General features: G+C 38.6%; 1 protein-coding gene across 1 annotated transcript in view; it reads left to right on the forward strand.

The window, feature by feature from the left end:
- hs6st1b (heparan sulfate 6-O-sulfotransferase 1b) overlaps window positions 1-24632 on the forward strand; it is a 49897-nt gene extending 25265 nt beyond the window's left edge. The window contains exon 2 of the mRNA XM_084399002.1: window positions 22565-24632. Within this exon, the coding sequence (XP_084255128.1) occupies window positions 22565-23267 (703 nt within the window). The 3' untranslated portion in view covers window positions 23268-24632. The remainder of the gene's footprint in view (window positions 1-22564) is intronic.
- The last annotated feature ends 3327 nt before the right edge of the window (window positions 24633-27959 follow it).

Here is a 27959-nt window from a genome sequence, read left to right on the forward strand (position 1 = left end):
TTGTAATTGCAAAGTGTGAGGCTCTGTGCCAGCTGTACATTTTCACAAAATGAAAATTCTGTCATTGTTTACTCACCCTCATGTTGTTCCAAACTCATATTAGTTTCTTTCTAGTAAAGAACACAAAATAAGACAATATGAAGTTACGGTTTTCATTGTTTTTCCATGAAATTACAATGAACTGAAGCTTTAATGCTTCCAAAAGGATTCAAACGAATCATTCTGACTGGTTTTGAGAACCAAAGATAAATATTCATTGTTAAGATTTGGTTAAAAAAATCTGACATTTCTTCTTCTCTAAATTAAGGAGAGTTAAAGCAAATTAAAAGATTTTCAATGTGAAATGCTTAAGTTTTACCCACACAAAACTCATTATGGTTTCTGAAAACTTGGAATATTAGTCATATGGACAACCTTTATGATACTTTCACAGTTATTTTGGAGCTCGACAGCCCCAGTCCTCATTCACGTTCATTGTATCAAAAAGAATGACCAGGGTATTCTTTAAAACGTCATATGGGTTAAGAACAACATAAGGGTGAGTAAATGATGACAGAATATTCATTGTTTATGGTTTTGTTGGAGTGAACTATCTATTTAAGGTTTGTTGGAATCAGATAAGGAATCAGGCACTTTTCATTTTTGTTGTCTGACTATCTGAGCAAAGTCATTTTTGATTGTCTTTTGGTGCTATTTGAGTGGATGAATTTGTTAGTATGACAATTTTTTTTTCAATTGTAACTATTTTTACACGACTGATTCAGAGAAATTATGTTTCCTCATTCTCAGAAAAGCGTCAGCAGTAAAGACGTAGAATACTGAGACTGATCCGTGTATGGTGACGGCTGCAGTGTCTATCATTTCTAAGCATTAAAGGTTTACTTGTTTCTTACATTTCAGTCAGTTGACACCGTCCCAAGAAGATGTTTACTTCGAGTGTTCACCCCTGGTGAAATAGCGTCTCTTTGAACAGATCGTTCTCCTAACTACCATGTCCTTCTCAGAGGACTTGCCCTGTTTGTGTGGATTCTCTGGGGTTTTTTCTCTCTGGTGACTTACCTTTTACTGTCAAGTTTTTTGAGTAGCCTGAAGAGAGCTGTCAATCTAGTTGATTGACATTGAGAATACATTCGCACCTTGCCTTTGGTTTGGGAGTTTTCCTTCTGTCCATTCATGTGTGCCATTATCCGTCCCTGCGGCCCATGGCACTAAGTCTGTCACGGCGGCCTGTGAAAAGTCACGTTCAGTTGTGTGTATATGTGTGTGTGACCCGGGGGAATGTGGCACCTCATTCTTCAAACGAGACAACAGAAGCGCCGATCTTTGAAGCCTGCGGTTGTGCCGGAATTGAACCCTGTGTGACTCCGTGACCCCAGTATGGGAGGAAGCTTGTACACTGACAATCCCACGCAACTCAAGTAGAGGAACTTCCATCTCCCTCATGTGCTAACTGCTCATTAATGTTTAACGTGCAGCATATGGCAAACACGCACACAATACTGTCACCCTGCCAAGTAGTAGTGAATGTATTGGAATGGTTAGGCTATTCTATTTCAAATAAATGTTTATAACTAAATAAATAAAACTTTCTATTCATCAGAGTCCTGAAAAAAATATCAAGTATTTTCAATATTGATAATAAGACATGTTTCTTGAGCACTAAATCAGCATATTATAATCATTTCGGAAATATCATGTGAAGTAAATTTCAGATTTTGGATGACCAAACGAGTGTCCAAACTTTATCGAACAGGACCTGTGGTGGACTCTGATATGTGTAATATGTGAATGATTTTTGAAAGTTAAACATTCTTTTAAAACCACCTTTTGTGTTTAATTGAAGAAAGAATGTATATATAATGACAGTTTTAATTTATGGGTGAACGATTTCTTTAATTAGTTTTGGCAACGATAAGCTCTTCCGTTTGGCAACAATCACTTGTGTTGCACAGCAGTGCAGATCTCAGGTGCATGAGTGCGTCTGCACATCTGTCCCAGCCAGGGTGGGAATTATGTAATTTTAGGGGCAAGGCCATTTGGCCTCCACCTTTTCTTTTTTTTTAGGGGCACCAAGGCCATATGACAGGGCACAAAGGCCATTGAGTACAATTCAATGGTTTTCCCATTCAGATTGATACTATAACATCCTAATTTGGAATAAGACATGGATTATGACTTTTTTAATAAAAAAAAATAAAATTTAATGAGAGAGAGAGAGAGAGCGCCATTACATCCAGAAGGTATACACCCTCACACAACAATAGAAACAACATAAATGCCAATAAAAGCATTCAAAATATTCATTCAGTCCTCTATATCATGTGAGAATGTGAGTGTGTGAGAGAGAACCATTTCATCCAGAAGGTATAAAATAATCGGATAAAAGAAAATGAGTGTGTTTTTAAACAACCAAAACAAATAATGCATAACGAAAATGATGTGGCTGTAAAATGATCAAGCATTTGGCTTTTATTTCTCAAAAAAAAAAAAAAAAAGTATTTATTCCAACTCCAACATTTGGTTCCAAAACTAAGCCTATTTATTGTAATTTTTACCCATTTAGTGTTTATAAGTGCCAGTGCCAACAATTATATAACAATACAGTTAAGTCAACTTTATACTGTAAAATATGTATAACATGTAAAACTATGAATACAAACTTAAATAGTAAAGGCCATTTGGCCTTAGTTTTGTCTTCTTAACATTACAAAAAAAGGATTGCACCTTCTGCAAATTACCCACCGGAGAACAAAAATAAATGAAATGAATATAAAATATCAAGCCAAACAGGTACACAATGTATACAATTTATATAAAAAAAATAAAAATAAGTGTAGCTTTGAAAAGGGGAATGTTTTATTGCAAATATGCATTTTGTTAAATAGAAAAAGAACAGCATTTTGTTTTTCACTTAGGCTAGTTGAAGTATATTAGCACGTTTTGTAGTAGGCTATTATATATTTTTTGTTAATTGAAAATGTTCTATGCTCAATTACTTTGCTATAGCCGATTATGTCTTCCCCAAAAGTACGAGTGGATTTGGAGAAGCAGGCTGGGGAGTTTCATTTTTTGTTGTTTTTTGTGACATAGCCTACAAACAAGGTCTCGCAAAGACTGCAATACAATATTTTTTCCTCCATCACGTCCCGGTGTATACAGTGAATGCATGCTGAAATTATTGTTGCGTGGCTACATGAAAGTTTAAGCATATGTGATATTGCCGCAATTGGTCTGACTGGCGCGTGAGAGAGACGAGGGTGCATGTGTGTGTGTGTGTGTGTGTGTGTGTGTGAAGGGGTTCTTTTTTTAGGCTATACTCTCTTGCAATTGAACGTGAATACGTTCGTTTACTACTTAAAAACATCAAAGCTAAACATCATATCTAGTCAAACAAACCGCATCACGACATCACTACAAATACAGTATGGGATTAAAATCAGCGAACATCAATGTATAGGCTTCGGTACGGGCGGAAATATTGGCGCTGGGTTAAAAAAATAAAATGCGAGGGACAGTATCGTTACCTTGTTTCAGCAACGCTGAAAGGAAGCGATCCCAAACTTTAAACATTCTCTGCCGTTTATGGACATCTTTACTCTCCGCCATCGCGCCAACTAAATTCAAAATGTATCACGCGCTATGGTGTGCTTCCTGAACATTGAACAACGGTCCGTGTGAAACAATCAGATCCCTGCTCGCTGTAATTCAAAGCAAGCGCACTATGCCGCACTGGCGCTTTATACATGGAACTTGGACAGGGCCAGGGCACACAGGCCACTGTGGCCGTACGATGAATTTTTTTTCACGGGGCAGGAAGGCCAAAGTGTAGGGCAACGGCGGCCATGGCCGCGTGGCCGCGGTATAATTCCCACCCTGGTCCCAGCCATTGTCTCTGTTTTTTTTCTCTCCAACAGTCATCTTCGTGTTTTCTCATTCTCTCTCTCTCAAGGCCTGTTCACACCAATAAACAGTAACAAAAAAAAAAATCACAAAATAAAGTGATTTTCCTCAACAAAACTAGTCCTGTTGGAATTCTAGTCCTGTGGGAGTCTTCGAGAGTATTTGCATGCAGTTTAGCTCGTTTTGTTTTACTCTGATTGTTTTGTAGCTTTTAAAACCCCACAAAACTGTGAACTGTGAACAGACCTCAACTCTTTATCTCGCTAGCAAAAGTGTATGTTTGAGGAGGAGGGTGTTCCCGCCAGCACAATAATTTGCTGACATGCCTCATGGGACCTGAAGAAGGTTGAGCTTGTGTGTGTGTGTGTGTGTAATGCACCAGGGCCCTGTACTTCAGCCCCAGGCCTGATTGGTGAGCTGTGTTAGTGGAGGTGAAGGGCTGACATGAGGTGAGGGGTCTAACTGTGGCAGGATCTCCACCCCAGAGCTGCTCTGTGGCCCCAGCAAATGTTTCTCATTCTCAGCTGTCATCCGCTCCTCACAGACAGACTGGCACGCAGGGATCACCCCCGCCCAGAGCCCTGGAACGCGACATGCCGTAATGCTCCACCCCCAGTGCCGCCCGTCGGGGTCTATAGAGACAGAAACGGAACACAAGCCCCTGCGAAATTCACAAAATATGCTTGTAAGCCGCCACATAGACGCTGCACTCTTTTTAAACCGAATAAAGGAGTAAGACCACCCCTTTCTTTCTCTCCCCCCGCTCTAATGGAGTTGCCGGTTCAGTCCCAGAATGCAGCTCAAGAGGATTTGGGAGAAGTATAGATTTAGAGATGAGTGCTGCATAATGACCTGTTCATTTATTAATTATCTGATACTACTTTACCAATGTAAATAATTCCTGATAACATGGGTAGCTAATCAGGGATATACTGTTAACTTCTATTGTTTTTAAAAAATGTTTAATTTTTTTTTCACAACATTTTAATGGCCCACAGATTGTGTCGTATAAATATCTGAACATGCAATATATCATAAGAAAGAACAGAGCCTCTGCTTAAAAACAAAAACATTTTATTATTATAGCTTCATGCATTCTTTTTTTTGTCAACACCTGAACACTTTTCATTAAAAAAAGCAACATTTTGAACAAAAAGCTGAGAAGATAAAAAATTTTTCAAAGACTACGTCCGGATCAGATTCAGAATGATGATAAAAACATAAATGGAGTACATCAACACCCCCAAAGCTTGCACAGTCCTATAGCTCGTCCTGGGTTGACATTTCATTCAGTAACTTTAGGCAGTTTTGATTTATATGCTGTTTAATGTTTGATGATCGTGTTTTTTTACATGTACATAAGCAATGCTTTTATAATCGTTTTGATCCGGAGATTCTGTACTCTTTCAGAAGATGCGTAATAGCGCCCCCTACCATATCACCATGTCCTAACCAGACGCGATGAGATTCCAGCGACAAATTATTTGTCTTTCCACACCAGACGCAACGCGATAAAAATCACAGCCAATCAGAAGAGATCGAGTCTGAGGCTGAAGCTGTGTCTGAAATTGCTCCCTATCCACTATATAGTGCACTATTTAGGATGTCGGCCATTTTGTAGTGGTGTACGAATTCTGAGTGAACGACATCATTCCCTACATTCGTTCACTACTTTTACCCACAATCCTCTCTGAATTCGAGTGTACATCCGATGTACACTTGCTAAGACACTATTTCCCACAATCCAACACGATAAGGCGATAGAGCGCGAATGAAAAATAAACAACGTCACCATGGCAACGGCGCAAACAATCATTTATAAGACCAGACGCCTGGTTATTTATTTATATATATACCGTTATATACTGTTGTGTAGTGTTTTGTTCTCTTTTATTTTCACCTATAATTATAAATGTAAAAAGTAAATAAATATGACAAGCAAGTGTTTTTATTATCTTTTTTTTTTTAAATATCAAATAACGCAATAAACGTGAAAAATACATATAAGCCAAAAAAGGAAATATTAAAGATGGGTAGGTAATGTTTATGACGAAATTGTCCGAGCTCTCTGGCGCGTGATAATTATGTCAGCGTCCGAATTCGCTCACTCATTTTCGTTCACTCTTTGCTGATGTAGTGCACTCAACTGCCATTCACTATGTAGGGATTAGTGAATGAGTGAACGAGTGAGCGGTTTCAGACACAGCTAGTGACTAACAATGAGTTGACAGTTTGAATGTTCTTTTTCACTTTTTTTTATTTTGAAGATCTGAGGTGAATTGTTGCTTTCAATATGGCTATTATAAAAGGCACACAAAATTATATTCAAACGCACACAGACAATTTTAACATTAAATAAAGCACATAAACAGTACCTGAGATTATCATACTTTCTGTTGTTGTTCCAGCCGCGATGTCGCAAAGATAGAAACCGTTTCTAAAAAAGAATCATCACGTGTCGCCGTCGCGGCTGGTTAGGACAAAACCTCTGATTAACATGGAAAAGATACCTTTTATCGCATGTCGCGGCGTCGAGTTGCGTCTTGTTAGGACACGGTGTATAACAGTGAAAAATATGGATTGCCAGAAATTTCCATCAATGGCGGGGAAGCGTTGTCTCAAAAATGACAGAAAATTCTGTCAATGGCGTGGGAAGAGTTAAGCTAATTATAATTTCTACAGACTAAAACTAACCTAATTTAACTTTTTAAAAAAATAAGCTTGATTGATTTTCTTGCTAAATTTTAATTAGATTTTTTTTAAAACACTTTTCAAACCTCTTGGTCATTACCAAGAAAGGTTTAGTCAGATCTAGCTATAGATCTAGGGATATCAGTGAGTATAAATAAATGAAAAAATTCAAGATATCGGTTATCTTTTTCTTTTCTTTTTTTTAAATCGGTATTTACCACTATTGGATATTTTATTGTTCCTATTTATTTTTGATACATTTGTGTGTGTTTTTCCTGCGTATTATTTGTATTTTTGCTTTTATTTTAATAGATTTGTCAGGTGTTTTTCAGACTCGCTATTTGTTTTCTCTTGTCCCATGGAGAGAAATTCAAGAGATTCAAGTTTGCAAAACTTCTCCAGATGTGCACAGGGCTTTTTTTTTTCTCTTGTCCCTTTCTCTTCCTCTTCCTACACATACCCATAAATCAATAAACAGACAGTCTTAGAATAATTGGGTTGTTAAAGTCCAAGGCTGTCTTTTAGAGAATTTCTATTGAACCATTTTTCTGAAAGTAGTCCTACAAATGAACGCAGGCGACTGTCAGATCGATAGAAATCATGTGGTTAGTCAGACCATCTCTCACATGTGCCAGAGGGAGAATAGTCTCTTCTATACAAACTTCCATAGACATTTACTTGGCGGTCTAAATGTAAAAAAATAAAACTAAATTTAAAGTATGGCTATTACACATAGCTCTGTGGTGCTCACATGGGGGATGTGAATTCGATTCTGACCCACAATGTGTCCTGATCCCATTGCATCTATGTACTTTTGCCACAAATAACGTAGGCTAACTAACTAGTTTAAAAACACTCTTAATGTAAAAACGGCAAAATAATAAAAATAAATATTTTGACTAGTTTTGTCTTTACGTGTCCTTCTCTTTTCACTATTGTTTCTGGTCATGTCTACTTCTGCTATGAATGAATTAGCTCGAAAGGCTAAAACCATGCTTTTTTAAATAGTAAAGTAACATTTATTAAAACGCAGAAACCACAATCTTCATTAATGTCCTCCACTTGCTCTCTGTCTCTCACACACACACAGGCGAACATTAGCGAAGGGAGGTAATTGTGTCAGAGCCTTAGAGGGAGGTAAAATGGAATAATGAGACTCATTATCATACTAAAGAAGGACAGAGAGAGAGAGAGAGATGGAAGGACGAGGAGGTGCTTCCATCAGTTTGCGAGCGAGAACGTCTGTGCTCTTGTTAACAGAGTTTAGCTGAGGAGCAGTGTCAGTCTGGCATTACCGAATATTCTTTCTTACGCCACCGAAATGAAACCACTTTTCCCTCTGCTCAGTTTCTTTGATCAGCCCGCTCCAGTCTTCTTCCACAATGGATGAATGGCTGGGAAATAAGACTAGTGGAGCGCGTTACTGCCGTGCAAATGACAGGTGAAGGGCAGTTTCCTCTCGCTCACTGGCAGGGCTGATCCAGTGACAGACTTTGAAGTTTAGAGGAATCTCCTCTTCATGTTGAATCGGGGTGGATAAAGCACTTCAGACTCTGAGATGTTTTTGTCTCCGCTCTGAAGTGGGCGAGATTACAGCGTTTTGAGTTTTTTTAATCCTAACCGAGCGTGAGATTAGAAACACCAGCACAATGGAGCAGGAGGAGAGTTGTTCAAGGACAGGAGAAGTTTATGTCTTGAGGCAAATATGACAGGCAGAGACCACGTTTTTCTGCATGTTGCTTTAATATCAGAAGCCTAGCTGTAATATCTCTCACATTAAGAGAGGGTGAAGGGGAGAGAGAGAGAGATAAAAGAAAGCGAGCGGTGTTGTTTGATATGATGCACAATGATGCAATATTTTGTGAAGGAGACTCTTTTCTTTCTGTAGTCCCTTGTAACCAGACTTTTGATTATTTTAACTATACAAAAATAAAAAATACTATTAAAATTGTGCTACATGTTGCTTTGCTGGCCGTAAATGCAGTGAATCCATGATGAATGCAGTAAACTAAAACTCAATGATAATTAAATGCATTTGGTGGCACTGTGGAGCGAGTAAATTGTGAACAAACATTGTTGGGTGAAACTGAGTTATCATAATATCACCACCACAATGAGAAATCACATGATGTCCAAACACCGAACCATCGTTATTGACCAGCCGAATGAGGAAAGACAGCTGTCCATCAGCCGAGAAGATAAGTTATCTGATAGCAAAATGATTGTGAGACATGCTTCCTTTAAGTTTAGTACAGGGAGATGGGTTTAAAAACACACAGCGCTGCAAAAAACGTCGCTTTGCACACCGTTATCTTTGTGTCCCTGCAACGCCTGTGTCGGCGGAGAGCGTTTTCTCTGCAGCCGGCCTTATTGTTATCAGACCGAGGAGCCGAATTTCACCCGAGCATTGGGATATTCATGAGCATGTGAAACAATATAAACACGATAACCATATGCCGACTCAAGTGTATTCTGCACGATATTTGGCGCAGTCTGCTTTATTAGTGTTTTTTTTTTTTTCATTTGCACTGCTTGAGCTCATATGGTTTGTTCTGTATATTTTTTGTTTAATGTTTTCAACTAAAAGAAAACCTCAAGATATAATGTAAGCTTTTATCATGAATTAACATGAATGAGCAATTATGTATAAATTAACATTAATCTAAATAAAAAATGCTGAAAATATGGTCATTGCACTGCAGTGTTGGTTCGAAATACCAAAATTGGGTCAAGCCAGCCAATGAGAATGACACTACAGTTTTTCAGCCAGCACTTGCCATTTTTGTGTGCAGTGTGCTAAGAGAGTCATTGAACGGATTGTGGATGGTCTGTGGGTGTGCTAACTTAGGCTAAGATTTTTTTTTTTAATTTATGTTGTTTAAGGGTAATTGCGTTAGGATATGTATATTTGGAGCAAGGCACAGATTCACAGATGTTAGCACTCAAACCTGTGATCACCATGAATCATCACTGTATACATTTATATGTCTAGCACTAGACTTTTTATGACCTTTGCCAAGAGCAAAAATAGATAGAACTCAAAAAGCAGATGAAGTTTTTAGCCATCTGATCGCTATTTAGTAGATTTGCTGGTAACTTTTTACTTTAATGTTTTGAAAGAAGTATCTTAAAGGGATAGGTCAACCAAAAATGAAAATTGTCATCGGATACTCACCCTCAAGTTGTTCCAAACCTGTATGAGTTTCTTTCTTCTGTTGAACAGAAAATAAAATATTTTTAAGCACATCAAAATATTAAATTTTATTAATAAATGTTGAAATTCGCATAATAGCTAAGATTAATAGATGCTGCAGAAGTATTGTTTATTGTTAGTTCATGTTAACTAACGGTAAAAAATTAAACCAACTATTTTTTTTATTCTAGAAACATTGGGCACTAACACTAGGGCTTGTTTAATAGTCATAAAAGGTGAGGAACACTAACACATTTCTGTTTATTACAGTTAAAGAGATGCTATTTGTGCTCTTGTGGTGTGCTCATCTCTACCGCTGAGCCAATGAAAATATAATTTGATTACCTTTTATTGTGTGATGCCAAGAGCTCTTGCTGAAATTATGAGTCAGTTTTAATAGCATCATTACTCTTTTATTTCATGTAAATGAGTCATTAGCTGTGCGATATATCTACCATCTTTGGCTTCGTTTTGTTTTGGCTTTTGTTGTTTATCTGTAATCGTTCATATGAAATATTACTCTTTGTGTGTACCAGTAAATGTGGTTTATATTTAGTATTTTCCACCAAACCTTTGATTACAGGGTGGGTGGCATGACCTAAATCTTCTATCACGCTATGATGTTTTATATATTGCATAACGGCAAAGCTGTCTATGTGAGAAATGACTATACTGTTCATTTTTTTTAAATCGAGCCATGGATGTATACAGTACAGCCATATTATTCAACCGTTTTCAGCTCTAAAAAAGATACAGGTTTATTGAATGTTTGTTGAATGGACAGTGACCACCTCCTGTTTGACACTTTTGTTGTATCGACACTAAAAAAAAAACAGTGTGTTGTGATTTCAGATTCACTTTAAGCCTACTGGTTCTTTTGATGGATCACAAGGAGGACCAAACACACTTCACATGTCACTTGCTTCTCCAGGGTTTTGTGATTTGAAGAAAATGCTGAGCAGGCCACATGTCACCTGTCACTTCACCTGCTATCAAACCCGCTGAGGCATAGACGCTGCGCACGGTGCCTACCCATACAGTGTGTTTGTGTATCGGTGCATGTCCGTGATGTTTCTTGAGTGCTTTGACGATATGTCTTATCTTTGCTGAGTGGCTGCGGTCGTGTCTCGCTGTGGGTCTCGCTAAGAGTGCTGAATATCTGTTCTCCACTTCCAAGACATTTATATGCGTTTGACCGCTGTCCTTGGTGCTGAACAACTGTCTGGGTGAAAGCTGGAGTGATTGAGTGGGGCACTTGTACTCACACAGGTGGAAGGAAGTGAGGGACCTACCTAGTGTGGATGGTAAAGTGATGCAGACCAAACTTGATCACGTTGTTAATTGAGTCCACTTCCTCTCTGGCACCAAACCCTGCTGCTCTTCAACCCCGAATGACTAACATAGTGGATATGGGGTGTGTCTTAATGTTGTCACCTAGTAAAGTTTCCTAAACAACTGAGATTGACTGAAAATACAACCACATTATACCACCCATTATAGTATCTACTGTATATTCAGCTGTATATTCCGGATCCTGTGTTGCATTACAATTCATAGATTTATTATTTGTGAGTATAAAATTATACATACATACATACATACATACACACACACACACACACACACACACACACACACACACACACACACACACACACACATACACACACACACATACACACACACACATATATATATACATATACACATATATACAGATATACATACCGGTATATATACAGATATACATACATATACACACACAACAATTAACATAGTTACATAACACAATTAACAAGTTAATTGTTATAGCTTTGGTTCCAATAAGTGATAAAGACGTCTCATAAAGACACTAAAAGAATTGATTTATGACACTTGAAAATATATATTAATATTTATATTAATATATAAGCAGAAATCAAGTTAATTTACTGATCAGCAGTCTCTGCGGGAGATAACCAGTTTGTAGTGGTTGTGAAAAAGGCTAAATTTGTATTGCCTTTTCTTGGTCTCTTTGTATTTTTTGAATTAATTTGTGTATTTTGTTTCTTTTCAGTCTTTCCTTCCTTGCGGTTTAGATCAGTGAAAGAATAGACAGCACTGAATTGCTAACTAGCGGCCAGTTGCTTAAACATATAGCCATTATGTCTTAATTACTATGACCAACTAGCAGTTAGTCAAGGGGGGACCATTCTTACTTTTTGGTATTAAATTAGACCAATCTACATTTTTATGTAACTAACTTTAAGAAGTTATGAATAGTCTTAAATAAAATATGATGATAAAATTAAATAAAATATGATGACTAGCTTGTGAGACAATATTCTTAGCAATTTATGCAACCGGCCCCAGTTTGACTGATTCATTGAAAACAACTGAATCAAGATTTAATTTTGAATCGTACACTATCATGTTCTCTTTTTTTTTTCTTTTTTTTTTTTTCGTACTTTGTTCTTTCTTTTTTCCTCTTTTTTTCTTTTCCTGCATCTTACCTTTTACTTTTCCCTCCTATGATTTTTTCTTTTTTTCCTTTACATTCCTCCTTTTCTTTGTCCTCTTTTTATACTTCCATTCCTTCCTTTTCTCCTTTTTCTGTTCTTTTTCTTTCCTACTACTTCCTTGAATTTTTCTTTCCTCTTTTTTTCTTCCTTTTCTTCCCTTCTTTTTCTTTACCCGAGCACTCGCGCGCGCGCACACACACACACACACACACACACACACACACACACACACACATATATATATATATATATACATATATATATACATAAAATATCCTTCGCTCTTTCCTTCTTTTGTTCTTTCTTTCTTTCCTCCTTTCTTCCTGATGACACTATACATTGAGAGTTAATATATTCTTAGTTAAAATATACACAACTTGTAGTCTTGTCAGACTCAGGAATCATGCTCCTTTTGTTTTGGCTATACTTTCGCTATTAGCTTGCTTTGTGTGTGCGTGTGTGTGTGTGTGTGTTAGTTCAAGTGTGGGAGATTGACATCTGGCCCTGAAGGGTCTCCAAGGCCCGTCTGCTTTTATCAACCTTCAGGCATGTGAAGGTCTCTGTCTGACCTCCTACCAAGGACCCTCAATGCATTACAGCAAGGTCAATGTTTCATTTGAGCCTTCACTTTTTTTCTTGTTCATCTTTATACTGCTTTCTCTCAGCGTCACCATGATAAAGATGCTGTCTGTGCTTTTAAATGACAGAATTCACAGATGTCTCCATTTGCCCCGATCTTCATCGAACAGAGCGAAAATAGACTTTGCAATTATCCAGGAGTATCTGATGTGTAACAGGCATCCTGGAGAGGTCAGAAACACTTATTAACATCAAACTGTGCAAGCGTGCGTCATGTCTTCCTTGTGCGTTTGTTGTCTTTGTACACTAAATAAGACATTCTTTGTTTATTTGCACAGAATAATGTGAACACACGTTAAACGTGATGGTTTAAATATAAAACCGATAACAAGCTAAAGATACAAATATCAGCACACAGTGTATTCTGACTAACATAAACCAATCCTAACTAGCAACACAATGCATACTGGTCTCATTTTTCAGCATGGCAGTAAAATGAATGTGTATATTCTAATATAAAGGAAAAATTGCAGTACATGGTACAATAAATAGACAGTTTAGCCTGAAAGGATGGATGTGCAACACCAGCAGTGATGTGAGGAAAAAAGGGGAAAAGCCTCTGGCCTCCTTCCAAACAGCCTGAAAAAGAGGAGCCAGAGAGAAAGAGAGAGTGAGAGTGAGGATGAGGAGGAGCAGAGAAAGGAACGGCATCTGCTTCGCGCCTCAGTAGTTTTAAAAAACAAGCGGAGGGGAAAAACGCTGGATGCCAGAGACTGAGTACACCTGTCTGTGTGTCACCATAGCAACCTAATTAAAAGGCCAATAGGATGAAGGCACGGGTTGGTTAGAGCTCAAAAACAGTTCAGTGGGAAGATCAGAGTGAGACTGCAGAAAGAACGCTTCAGCTGGGGTGATTTAGAGAGAGAGAGAGAGAGAGTGTCAGTGTCAGTCTGTCTGGTCCACATCAGAATTATTATTATTTTTTTTTAACCATATGTGACCCTAGACCACAAATCCAGTCACATGGGTCAATTTTTTGAAATTGTGATTTATACATACTATGAACCCTGAATAAATACGCTTTCCATTGATGTATGGTTTGTTAGGATAGGACAATATTTGTAAAAATGTGTAAATCTGGGAATCTGAGGGTGCAAAAATATCGAAACATTGAGAAAATCGCCTTTAAAGTCCATTTATGTTTGCAATTGTGCTGCATTCACTCACAAAAATAAATGTTTTATATATTTACGGTAGAAATTTTACAAAATATCTTCATGGAACATGATCTTTCTTTGCTTAATATTTTGCCACAAAAGAAAAATCGATAATTTTGACCCATACAATGTATTGTTGGCTATTGCCACAAATATACCCGTGCGACTTGTGACTGGTTTTGTGATCCAGGGTCACATATTTACAGTTGCTTTCTTATTATTTCATAGTATTATAAAATATTGCTTTTCTCTCTTGTACCTTTATTGGATTTTTTACTTTTTTTTTATTATTATTATTTTATTTTTATTTTTAATCAATTTTACTTGCTAACCCATATTTATTCTTGCTTTTGTTATTTAGCCGCCTTTTATATTTCTACTTTTTTTTTTTTTTTTTACTTTTAAATTATTATTTTATTAATATAATATTTGTCTTTAACCCAAATTTGCTATTGCTTGTATGTATATTGTATGTTTTTTTAGTTCATATTTCTTTTCTTTTTTCTTTTTTACTCAATTTTACTATAACCTTTTCATTATTTGTACATTTATTTACAATTTTATAAATTATTGATATTTTATGTATTTTTTGCTGTCCCATTTTGGTCACACTTTAGTTTAGGGTCCAATTCTTCCTATTAACTAACTATTAATTACGACTTTTGCCTCAAACTCTTAAGTACTGCTTATTAATAGTTAGTAAGGTAGTTGTTAAGTTTAAGTATTGGGTAGGATTAAGGGATGTAGAATATGGTCATGAAGAATGAGGCATAATAAGTTTAGTGCTTAATGAGTACTAATAAATAGCCAATATCTTAGTAATATGCATGCTAGTTCATAGTGACAAATGGACCCTAAACTAAAGTGTCACCATTTAACTTAATTTATCATGCAGTAAAAGCACACTCCGTCTCAAACTGATTTCAGAGAAATGGACTAGAACAAAGGTCTCATGTATTTCACTTCTAAGCCCCTCTGTCTCACTCTCTCTTTCTCTAAGATCTCTTTGTCTGTCTGGGAAGACTAGTGGTCTAAAGATGCCCGGGGTTAAACACATTCCAACACTAAAACCTAAAACACACTAAAACAGGCACCTTTGTTCTAAATAAAATGAATGAAAGAAAGAAATAAGATTAGTTTAATTAACTAAACAGACAGGGAAAGCAGTCTTTGGTAATGAAAATAATTCAATTTTAGTCCGGACTGTATGCATTAAATACCCAGGACCGAAGAGATCATGTTTCCATTTTATTCCAAGCAGTTCTGTAGGAATTGTGGGTTCTGTCGGAATTGCAGTGTGTGTCCGTGAGAAGTCAGTGAAGGTGAAACGGAGGATCTTCCCCTCGGGCTGTTAGGGGGTCTCTTTGCTATAAACATTGCTCACATTCCTGCTACTAATTGGATCAGAACCGTAGAGTTCCTGGTGGAGAGCGCTTTCATTGTGCTTTTAGAGTCTTACGTGGGTGGTGGTCTGAATCTTCTCTTTCTCACACGCTACTATTTGGTCTGTTTTTTTTTTAAGGGGCACATTTTTGGTCACGTCTGGTGATACATTGGATATTTATGACATTAAAATAATAATAATATTTCTTTAAAAAAAAAAGGTTGTTCTTCTGTTGTGAAACTTAATAAAATGTTATTTCGAAAAAATATAAATATTACATTTATTTTACAATAATAGTAATAATTGATTGACAGTGATAGTAGTAGTAGTAATCGTCATTGTAAAATTTAAAGGGTTAGTTCACCCAAAAATGAAAATTCTGTCAGTAATTACTCACCCTCATGTTGTTCCAACCCCGTAAGACATTCGTTCATCTTCGGAACACAGATAAGATATTTTTGATGAAATCTGAGCGCTGGCTCACTCCTCCATAGGCTTCTAAGGGACTGAAACTTGCTGGCCCAGAAAAGTTATTAAAGAGATCGCTAATATAGTCCAAGTGACTACAGTGGCTCAATCTTAAGTTTATAAAGCGACGAGAATACTTTTTGTGCGCAAAAAAACAACAAAAATAACGACTTTATTCCACTATTCATTTCCTTCTCTCTGGGCCTCAAGTTGGTTCACGCACAAAAAGTATTCTCGTCGCTTTATAAACTTAAGATTGAGCCACTGTAGTCACTTGGACTATATTAGCGATCTCTTTAATAACTTTTCTGGGCCAGCAAGTTTCAGTCCCTTAGAAGCCTATGGAGGAGTGAGCCAGCGCTCAGATTTCATCAAAAATATCTTATCTGTGTTCCGAAGATGAACGAAGGTCTTACGGGGTTGGAACAACATGAGGGTGAGTAATTACTGACAGAATTTTCATTTTTGGGTGAACTAACCCTTTAACATTATATTATTGTTGTTCTTTTTTTTATTGGCCACCAGCTTTCTTAAAGACTGGTAGGCTTTTTTTTTTTATTGTTTTGTTTTGCTTTTGTTGTTTTTTTGGTTCTAGTTTTGTTTGGTTATCACTCAAAATATTTCATGGAAAACCTGAAAACCTTTCTCTGAAAACTTTCCCCACAGCACATCCGCAAGGAGTATATATTCAGGGTTGGATGTTAAAGGCCAGGTCATCCTAGACTCTCTCAGGAGGGCATCATATTATGAGAAGGATTTATGAAATCCTTCATTATTCCCTCTCTAGTCTCCAGTCTTGCCTTAGTCCCTCCTGAATCGTCAATCATACATAAACATGAAGAACTGCATGCAACAATAAGCTCTAGCTTTATTAAAGTGCTCCATCCTTATCGACTGTTTCGCTGCTGTCTGTCTCTCCACCCATAACTCTCTCTTTATTTAAAGTTCAACTGCAATCTTCAGTTTGTTTTCTTTAATGCATGTCTTTTTAAATTGCACAGCATATGTCAGCTCGCATTTTCCATCCGTCGTTCATCGTCACAACATTTTTTTTTATTTTAATGTTTGATCATTGTCTTTCTGCTAATATTTCACAGATTTCATTCGGATTCCTAATAATCTGTTAACTGCTAATTTATTAACATGTTGTGAATTGTTGCATTATAATATGTTAGCATGTGATGCTCATTTTGGAGTGTGAGGAAACAGATGTTCTGACTTTTAAAAAAAAAGCTGAAAAAGTTCCAGATGAAATCATAGGTCTGCTTCCGCACCGCTCACATAATCTTCAGACAACTGATGCCCCATGATGCCCGTCACAATTCACATCATGACAGCTTTTTAATGACACCCAAGAGGTCACGCAGGGTTCCTTCAGTGTGTTGGTTTGGTGCTTGATCTGTCCTTGCACATTTGGCAGATCTTAAACCTGCCGGGAGTCTTTCCGCCTGCTAGCATCTCAACATGTTCTAAAGAGGAACACCTGTGCTGGTTTAAGATAGGAATAGACCTGCAGGGGGTCCACACATCCTTACTGACTTATTTACCACATTTCCAAGATGTTCTCTGTTTTATTTCTGGTTCTTCTTGCGGTTCCTCATCTATTTGGGGCACTAGTACTCACATTTATTTTATTTTTTTCATAAAAATCGAATTCTTTATAGCTCTCTCCTCATCCTTTTTCTCCTTTCTTCCTCTCTCTCATGGACACACTGCCATCTTTATCTGCGTCTCTTCCTCCCACATCCCAAGACGAAAGAGTCGCAGCTCTCTTGTTAGTCACGCTCTCTCAGCTGTAACGGCTAGCATGCGACAGCGAGCGCCACGAATAAGGTGGAATTTACATTCATCCTGGTGAAAGCAGTTGGGGTGCCTTTGATAGTCAGAGAAATCTAGCTGAAATCCTCCATCCCACCGTACTTTAACAGGTTTGATGCCGTCACAGATGAAATTTCCACCTTCTGAAACTTGGGGAGACCCTCTTTCATTCTCTGGTTTCATCTTAGTTCTGGTTCCCTATACACCTTCATCATGTTTGTGTATATTCACAGATCAGAGTAAAAATAGCTTATCTTGTTTCAAAGGATTGTGTAAAGCATCATTTATCAGGTTATATTTTAAATGTGTAAAACGCAGTGTTATGTGAAATGATTGTGATATTCTACCTTACTGTTAGCATGAGCGTTGCGTTATATGCACTGCTGTTCAACCAAACGTTTTTAGTTTTTTGGGGGGAAAATGTCTTCTTTTTTTAGCAAGGATAGATAAAATTGATCAAATAAATGCCCTTTTGAACTTCCAATTCATCAAAGAATCCTGGGAAAAAAGTAGCGTGGTTTCCACACAAATAGCCTATTAAGCAGCATGACTGTTTTGAACATTGATGATTGAATGATTGAGTAATGGCTGAAAATTCAGCTTTGCCATCATAGGAATACGTTACATAAAGTAAATAAAAAATACAAGACCGCTGTTTTAAATTGTAATATTTCACAATATTACTGTTTTAATATATTTTTGATCAAATAAATTAAGCCTTGGTGAGCATAAGCGATTCCTTTCATAAACTTACTGATAATGAACAGTAATAAAATTTATATAATTCATACAGACCTCTCATTGGTCTATAGTGTTGTTCCAGGCACTTCTAAGACAAGAATCCTCCAAAACGAGGTTAAAAATGATCACTGACACCATTGTGTGAAAAATCAGCTTTTCCATTAGGGCTAGGGCTAATTTCACACCACACACAAAAGCCCATATTAACAGGTTTCAACATTCACACTAGTTTGATGAAACATTAACCACTTTTTATTCAACAATTCTGACTCAGTCCAGATGAGTTAAGCAGTTTATAACTACACTTTGGGGTTTTATTCTGTGTAGATTAATTACCTTAAGGGTGTAAATGTGGACTGCTCTATGTGGACTGCTCTATGTTAATAAGATTTAATGACAACGTTTCAAGTAAGAGTTTATAATAATTCTCAATGGCTCACTCCCATAAAGTATGGTGCAATTTTTGTGAATTAGTAAAATAAATGGAATAAATAAACTGGTGAAAGAAACAACCAGGCCCACCAAACCCTGAATAGCATGTCAGTAGAGTTACATCATCTGATGAAAGGTATAATCATATCGCATGCGGTGGACCAGTTCAAAATGACTTCTTGTGGAGCCTTGCATCAAATTTTGAAGGATCAAATGCTTGTAATCATAAAAAACCATCCTGGTGTCATTGATATGTCAGTGTGTAATCATCCTTGTGTGGTCAGGAAGAGGTAAGGTTCAGTTGTGTGTGAGACAGAGTTTTGTGTGTGTACACAAATGTCCACACTGAATTGTCAATGCTTTTCTTTGTCTTTTTTTTTTTTTTTATACTCGGCTCTTACAGAGAAATGGATTTTCAAGTGGACCATCTCCAGGATGACAGACTTGAGTCATTTTGCACAGTCTGGTGCTTTTTGCCGGCAAAAAAAGAAACTTTCATTTCCCAAACCACACTCAGAGCAGCGAAAACAGAACTGAAAACACCCCAGACAGCACGACCCTCCCTGATGAAATTAAACCAGTCAAGGGTACTAACATGTTAAACCAGTAGAAGTTTGGAGGCTCTGGCGAGGTGAGGGAACTCTGTGTCAAGAGTCAGTGTAGGTACTGCATCAATAATTTAGCAATGCTTCACTTCTCTAGTTTAAACACACTATTGGGTGGAAGTACTGGGAGTGAAACTTCCTAAGAAGCCAACAATGGAGATGAATGGCCTTCTGGGTGTGTATGTGAGAGAAGAAAAACATCTTGGCCCCAACAAACACTATCAGGGTTAACACACTCATCCAAACCAAACACTGGAAGTTGTTCTCTCTATTTTTCTTCCACTTCTGCTGTGTGTTGTGTGTCTGAAAGAGGAAAAAGTGCCCCCACAGCTGTTTTGTGTCGGGTCTGTCAGAAAGGGTGACTGGTCTTTGTGCAGTCATCATATATTTGAGAGGCTGATTTGCATGTGGAGTCGTGTCAGATGGAGAGTTGTGACGGCTCCACTGTGAGCTGTCAGCCCGAGGAGGAGTCTTCCAGCACGCTCTGTTTTCATCTCTGACCTTGAACTCCAGACTCTCCAGCGGGCTGTTCATTCCGTCTCTCTCAAGAGCCACATTTCCTTTCCCATGTCTCAGTGGAAGAGAGCAGGGTTGTAACCTCAATAATGGGATTTTTAATGAAGTTGTGGATTGTTTTAATGTTTTTGTTAAGTGTGTTTGATTCAACAGTGAAAAAGCATGGATGGAGATGAATGATGAACCACCACAGACATACCAACCGTTGGTATGTCTGTTCATTTAGGCAACCCATCAGTCAGTTTATTTAAAACTATGTAGTTTTACACAGTTATACTCTTCCTGACATTGAGGTTTTGTAGTACAAGAGGATTAAACAAATACTTAAAACAACATCCACCAGATTCCTACACTTCCTGTTGACTTTGCCAAAGCAGCCTTGCACACAGGCACACATGCTGAAATCCTTCCACCCAAGCTGACCTCAGCTTGGTCTTAATTTAATTATGAAACACTTTTATAAAAGAGACTAGTGTTCAATAGCTTAATTTATGAGTCTGCACACTGCAGCAGTCCAAGCTCGCAGTATGACCCTCAGTTACATTGTGAGGTGCCCTAAGTCTCAGTACTGGGTCCATTCTCATTAATAATGTGGCTGTTTCACTGTGTGTTATTAGTATTGACCGACCTTGCACAGAGCAGGCAGCCAGTTATTGGCTGGGATTTGGATCTGCCATGCGTGTTGATGGGGGCCCAGAGTTTAATCGCTGTGGAAACATGAGAGTTATTAAAACAGGAAGACTTGGCACTGCAGAGGGATCTCAGATGTCTCTCAGGCTCACTAATGATTATAAGCCTGTAGCCTTGTCACCAAATAGTGTGAAAGGAAGAGGGGAATGAACAAAAAGAGATCTGAAGATCCTAAAAAGACATAAAGAGTCAAACAAAGTATTCTATTGATTTAGGAGAAAAGAGGAAAAGATCAACGGAAGTCTGAAGAAGTCAGAAAGTCACCTTTAACAACGATCTTGCTGTGACAGGGAAGGTATTGAAATGTGCATAACCGTCCTATGCTTTTGTTAGGGTCTGGTTAATACATGCACACTGCCACCATGTGGTCAGTAAGGGGACTGCATGTACAGCGTAAGGGCATTTGAGTGCACAATGTTGGCTGGATTGCCACCTCTTGGCCAGAGGCAAGATGATTGCTCAGTGTATCTCAGCACCCAGTGATGCCTTTAAGTGCAATGTGGGTCACCAGCAATGAATTTCAGCATTGCCCACTGTTCTTGTCTAATCAGAGATTTCATGCTGTTTTCGAATGTGTGATCAGCTCTCTGGCACTTTGAGGGGAATCTGTTACCTTGGCACATTTGGTCACAGGGGTGTGAAGAGGTAATGTAGGGTGAAGCACAGCTGGAGCGGGTGTTGACGGGGGCGTTGAATCAGTAACTGAGAGCTAAAGCTCTCTGTCGTCAGTTTGGTTGAGATTAATCTGTTGAAAACCACCTGCTAGGTTGTTGGCAGTGCTTTGTCTTCCTCCCACTCCACAAATCCTTTGCCTGGTTCCGCCAAAACTCGTTTTCCCTGTGGCCTTTGTCCCTGTAGCATGTTGTGGCAGAACGCTCTGGTAAATTATTTGTGCATATTTTTCAGGAAAGGTCCCTATAGTGTGCGTGTAAGCAGTGTAAGAACTAAGGTCTTTTCTTGAGGTGGTTTCATCACCATCGTTATCTGACTGCTCTCACTTCAAAACAGCCTTTCAGTAAAAGACTCTGAGCCATGCCTGTTTTTTCACTTCAGCTCCATATAATGATGGTTTAAAGATGTCTGCAGATGTTTGGGTATAAGGATTTTTTTCATCTCTTGTTAAGGCAGTGTGCATGGGCGTACAAGATATTTGTAGTGTGTGTAGTGAAATTTGAGTTTTTATTCAATTAATTTTAAAACGATTCACTGAAATTAATTGAAATTTACTAACTTTAATGCCATTTTGCTACTTACATTTATGCATTTTAGCAGATGCTTTTATCCAAAGTGACTTAGTTACATGCTATATCAGTAGAGCTTGTATTATAACATTATGATGATGATAAATTATATAATTGTTTTAATACATAAAAGCACACCAAATATAAGGTCCATCGATCACAAGAGAATCTAAGCAGGCAGGATGTGAAGTGGTGGGAAAGGATTAAGACATTGGTGCTCCAGGGCATGCTGGGAAGACTGAGCAATTCAGGCATTTATTGAGTCACGGTTTACACCTGTTACATCCTGTCTTTCAAAACAGAGTATTAATTGTAGGATAAAGTTATAGACATACTATACCCACGAAACAGGTTACATTGTGATCATTTTCTTTTGTTCTACTGTACGTGTTTTGTTGAGATAAATAGCATATTCGTGTAAAGCATGGCACTAGCAAAGCCAAGGTCATTCAGTTCCAAGGGTATGCCTTTACTGATCAAATGTCGCTTTAGATACAAGTGTCAAATTTTTTAATAAAAATATCATAATCTTGTTTATTATTGGTTTGATTTATGACTAATGGAGTTCTCCTATCCTGTTTCCTACAGAAAGTTCTACTACATCACTCTACTGAGGGACCCTGTTTCCCGCTATCTTAGCGAATGGAGGCACGTCCAGCGCGGGGCCACGTGGAAGACGTCCCTCCACATGTGCGACGGACGGACCCCCACACCCGAAGAGCTGCCGTCCTGCTACGAGGGCACGGACTGGTCAGGGTGCACTTTGCAGCAGTTCATGGATTGCCCCTACAACCTAGCCAATAACCGCCAAGTGCGCATGCTGGCTGACCTCAGCCTGGTAGGCTGCTACAACCTCTCAACGGTCCCCGAGAAGAGGCGCTCGCAGCTCCTGCTGGAATCAGCCAAGAAAAACCTGCGAGACATGGCTTTCTATGGCCTCACGGAGTTCCAGCGGAAGACGCAGTACTTGTTCGAGCGCACCTTCCACCTCAAGTTCATCCGGCCGTTCATGCAGTACAACAGCACGCGGGCGGCTGGCGTGGACCTGGACAACGACACGATACAGCGCATCGAGGAGCTCAACGATCTTGACATGAAGCTGTATGATTACGCCAAAGACCTGTTTCAGCAGCGCTACCAGTACAAGCACATGCTGGACCGGCGGGAGCAAAGACTACTGAGAGGACAGGCGTCTTTCCACAGCCCGTTCCGAGAGGACGGAGTCAGGGGAGAGGGTATGGCACGCCTGCCAACCGAGGACTACATGAACCACATCATCAATGGATGGTAACCGCCCACCCCTCTCCAGAGAGACCGAAAAAGAGACAGTAACGAGGAGAGGGGGAATAAACGTACCCAAGTGGAATACCCATTCCCAGGCTGGAGAGTTCATTGTTCCATCCTTTGGTCTGGAATACAGGACCAGAACACGTTCTAGAAATGTGTCTGTGAGCATTTCGCTTAGTGCAGCATCTCAAAGGCCTTTTTAAATGAAAGTTCTGGCATAACAGGTATATTAAATTATCGAATCCTTTTTTTTTTTTTTGTGCCACAAAACATTTTTTCTCGACCTCAGTGCTGCAGTGTTTCACAGAAAGAGTGACTGTGATGAACAAATAGGAATTTCAATACCTGATTCACATGAATATAAAAAAATCTATTGATTGTTAAAAGATTGTTTTTTTTAATTTACATAAATATGTATAATAAATCTTAGATTGCTTTTTTTAAAATCCTGGTGTGAAGTGGATGGTGCAGTCACAATTGGCTGAGAATTACTAACAGGTATTGTGAGTGAGTATGATTTTATAGATCTTAATATATATAACACAGAAGATTCCCTTTTTCCATGAGTGTTTTTTATTATTTTTCCCCCTTTGAGTGTTGAACAGATTCCTGTAAGCCCTGGAGATTGTGTTGAAAAGCCATTCCTGAAAGTCAAAAGTATCCAACTGCAGTTCTGTCAATACTGATACCTAAAAAAAAAAAAAACCTCCATCATGCACTGTTTTGTTTGTTTTTATTTTAAGCATGTGCTAATTTATACAGTATGCACTGTATGCATTCTGTGCTGTGAACCTTTTACCCATAATCCAGTGCAGTATATTTGCATTGTGAATCACATACTTTAAATGAACCAAATCTTTCTCTTCTTTTTCCGATCCGGATTCACACTTGCCCTCATTAACTGTTGAGTTTGTGTGCATGTAAAACATGGTAATTGAACCTGCACTGAGCATGTTGAGGCTTGACATCGCTTACAGATAGTTCTCGTTTGGCTCTGTCTACAGAGACTCCTTAACTCCCATCTTCGCACTTCCCTCCTGCTGAAACTCAAAATAAATAGACTGCTATTGAAGCCCATTGAAGATCCATGTTAAAATGCTTATGGGAAAAGTGTGAAGAAATGGATTCCATATGTATGTATTAATCAGAATATGGAGAACAATCCTGATTAAACCAAGAGATTGGCGAGGAAAATGTGACGTGTGTATGTGTATATGTGTGTGTGTGTGTGTGTGAGAGGGGGAGAGAGAGAGCTAATTTGAGGTGTCGAGTTTGCTTTCCAACATGATCATTACTGTGAGTATTTCTGTTATTCTTGACACCTGTATCTTTAAAGGTACCAATAAAAATATATTTCCCATTTTTATGACACGGTTGTGTTGTCCTTGTATAATTTGTGTGTTTTTTTTTTTTCCTCTCTAAAGGGCAGTATAGCTTTAAAGGACAAAACATAGCCATTACTCCAGTCTTCAGTGTCACATGATCCTTCAGAAATCCTTCTGATATGCTGATCTGCTGCTCAAGAAACATTTATCAACATTGAAAACACTTGTGCTTCTTAATATTTAGTGGACATTTTATTTAATAACGTATTTTATTTGAAATGGAAATCTTTTTTTAACATTTAAGATAACATTGAGATCTTTTTTTATACCATTTAACAAATGACTATATATACACATATATACACACAATACATAATTTTCATATATGAATCACCTTATAATTAATTCAGTAGGCCAGATGTTCATGTGTGACCTATTATGTTTTTATTCAGTAAATTTTTATTGTATAATTTTGGCGTACCCTGTAGGTGGTTTGTCTTTGTGTGGATAACAATGTGCTCTGAAGTATTACTAATTCTGGAATATTAACATTAATTTAATGAAATTCAGTTAGGACTTCGTTTACAACACCCCTAAAACACTATAATCTCAGGAAACCCAACAACACTGTATGAAAGTGTTGGAACCATCACAGGTTTCCGCTCCGTGTCTTAAAAAAAAAAAAAACGTGTTTCTGTTTTGAGTTTATCAGCAGTTCTCTCCTGAGTGATAATTATCTTTTGGAGGATGTGTGACTGTTGGTGTTAGTGTTCCATGAACTGTGTTATGACTTGCATATTTCCTGCGGAAGACAATTTTGTTTGACTTTCTGCCTGTCTCAGATTTCAGTGACAAACAGTAAGCGACTCTAGACTGTATTAGATATTCAGTCATGTTACAAATTTTTTTTAAGTTTGAGAATATCACTTATTTCTAGACAAATTTCTCAGAGCAATCTTACCAGGCCAAATAAAACATTGTTATTCAAATACTATATGGTTAATATATAATGATTATAATTCAAAATCACCTCAGTGAACAAAAAAAACAACATGTAGTCAGATGTGTGCTTTTCGCGACAACAACAAAAATAAAGAAATGAATAAACCATTGCAAAGCTCTTTCTCCCTGGCGCCAAACCCTTGTCTCTCTTTCCTCCGTCACAGTTTCTCTTCCCCTGAGAGCGGAGCTGAAATCATCAGCTGTTCCTCTGAGAGTTTCAACACTCACCTCGGCACTGAGATGCTGTAACCACAGTGATCCAGCCCAGCAGCTGCACAGGGACGGCCACTTACCTCACTGTTCTTTATGTTGTTCTTTGTGTGACCCGTGGGATTGGCTTTTGTGTTGTGTGGGAAACAAAAGACCAACATGGACTTCACAGGTTAGTTCGGACTGCAGGGGACGCAATGTTGCTGTCACAGTTTCATCACTTCTCTTGCATATGTCCATTAAAAGAGCAGTAGTGGACTAAGTTAAAGGCAAAAAGTAAATACAATATAACTAATCATAAAATAATTAAGCATTTAGTATAGAATACAATCTTATCTTTTAAAAGGTAAAACTGAGACCTACACTATTGCAGGTTTGATACTGTGTTCCCAGACAGCAACATAGCGTCTGCCCAGATCCGGCCCACATGTGGAATTCACATGTACCAGATGTCTGTACCAGACGCTATGTTGCAGTCTGGGTTAGGCCTCCACTTGATGTCCGATGTAAAATTCTCAAATCTTGATGCAAAACTACCGTATGGATATTAAAATAACAAATAGATGGAGGCTGGAGCTGTGATAGTGGGTAGTGCATTTGTTCAGGACACATTTGGGGCGGCAGTGGCTGAGTGGTTCATGTAGGTTGTCTACAAACCGAAAGGTTGGTGGTTCAATCCCCGGTTCCACTTGACCAAGTGTCGAGGTGTCTATGAGCAAGACACCTAACCCCAGCTGCTCCCGACGAGCTGGCTGGCGCCTTGCATGGCTGACACCGCCGTCGGTGTATGAATGAGTGAGTGAATGGGTGAATGTGAGGCAATGTGTAAAGCGCTTTGGTGGCCATAGGTCTGTGAAAGCGCTATATAAATGCAGTCCATTTACCATTTACCATTGTGCTCATGAGTGTTGTTAAAATTGAATGTTATACATTTAATGTGTCATAAATTATTTCTGATATATTTGAAGGTTTGGGGTAGGTAAGAGAGTTTTTAAAAGAAATTAATACTTGTATTAATACTTTTATCAGGATGTCATTCAAGCCAACCAAATCCAGATCTGTAGTGCTAAAGAAGGGCAGGATGGTGGAGAAGTTTTGTCATCTCAGGAACTCAAATCCCGACACTGTCTGAAAAAACAGTAAAAAGCCTGGGAAAGATCTTCGACAGCAGCCTCAGAGATACAACATCCATCAAAAACACCTGCAAGGTGTTGGAGAGGTGGCGAAGAATGTTTAAGAAAATTTAAGGCATGGGTGTACCAACATGGGATTCTGCCAACACTCTCAGAAAAAAAGGTACAAAAGCTGTCACTGTGGCGGTACCTTTTCAAAAGGTACACCTTTGTACCTAAAGAGTGCATATAAGTCCCTCAAAGGTACATATTGGTACCAAAAGTGTACATATTAGCTCCAAAAGTGTACATATTAGTTCCTAAATGGTACATATTAGAATCCTTTTTAAGGGTACTGTCCCAGTGACAGCTTTTGTACCTTTTTTTTCTGAGAGTGAAGGAGACTGTAGTCTCTGCTTCTGTACGAGTTTCTGATTTCCACCATCTCAGAACTACGGCGGCGGTGGAGGAGGAGAGGCCCAGCAAAGCAGTGGGAATGGCACGTCAGGGTGCCTGGACTAGATGGGAACAAGCTGTGGAGAGGAAGATCACGTGGACTGACCTCTGGCGGGCAGAGCCACACCGCATCAAGTTCCTGGTCCAGGCAGTCTATGACGTCCTCCCCAGCCCGTCCAACCTGCACACCTGGGGTCTGGTCGATACACCAGGATGTGCCCTGTGCCAGAGAAAGGGAACCCTTGAGCACATTTTGAGCTGCTGCCCATGAGCTTTGGGGGAAAGGCCAATATCGCTGGCGGCATGACCAGGTTCTCAAAACAATTGCAGAGAGCATGCAGGTTACTATCAATAGCTGCCAGAGGTCAAAGCCCTCCAAGCAAACCATCATCAGGGCCAGAGAGAAGCCAGAAAGATCTTCTAGGATAACATCAGGGCTTCTGAACACTGCACAGGATTGGCAGCTGAAAGTGGACTTTGGCAAACAGCTTAAGTTCCCCCAGCACGTGGTCGAGACCACCCTGAGACCTGACATTGTCTTGGTATCTGAGGCAACAAAGAACCTGGTCGTGTTGGAGCTCACTGTGCCAT

This window comes from Rutilus rutilus (genome assembly GCF_951802725.1).
Source record: "Rutilus rutilus genome assembly, chromosome: 24".
In the NCBI taxonomy this organism is placed as follows: domain Eukaryota; kingdom Metazoa; phylum Chordata; class Actinopteri; order Cypriniformes; family Leuciscidae; genus Rutilus; species Rutilus rutilus.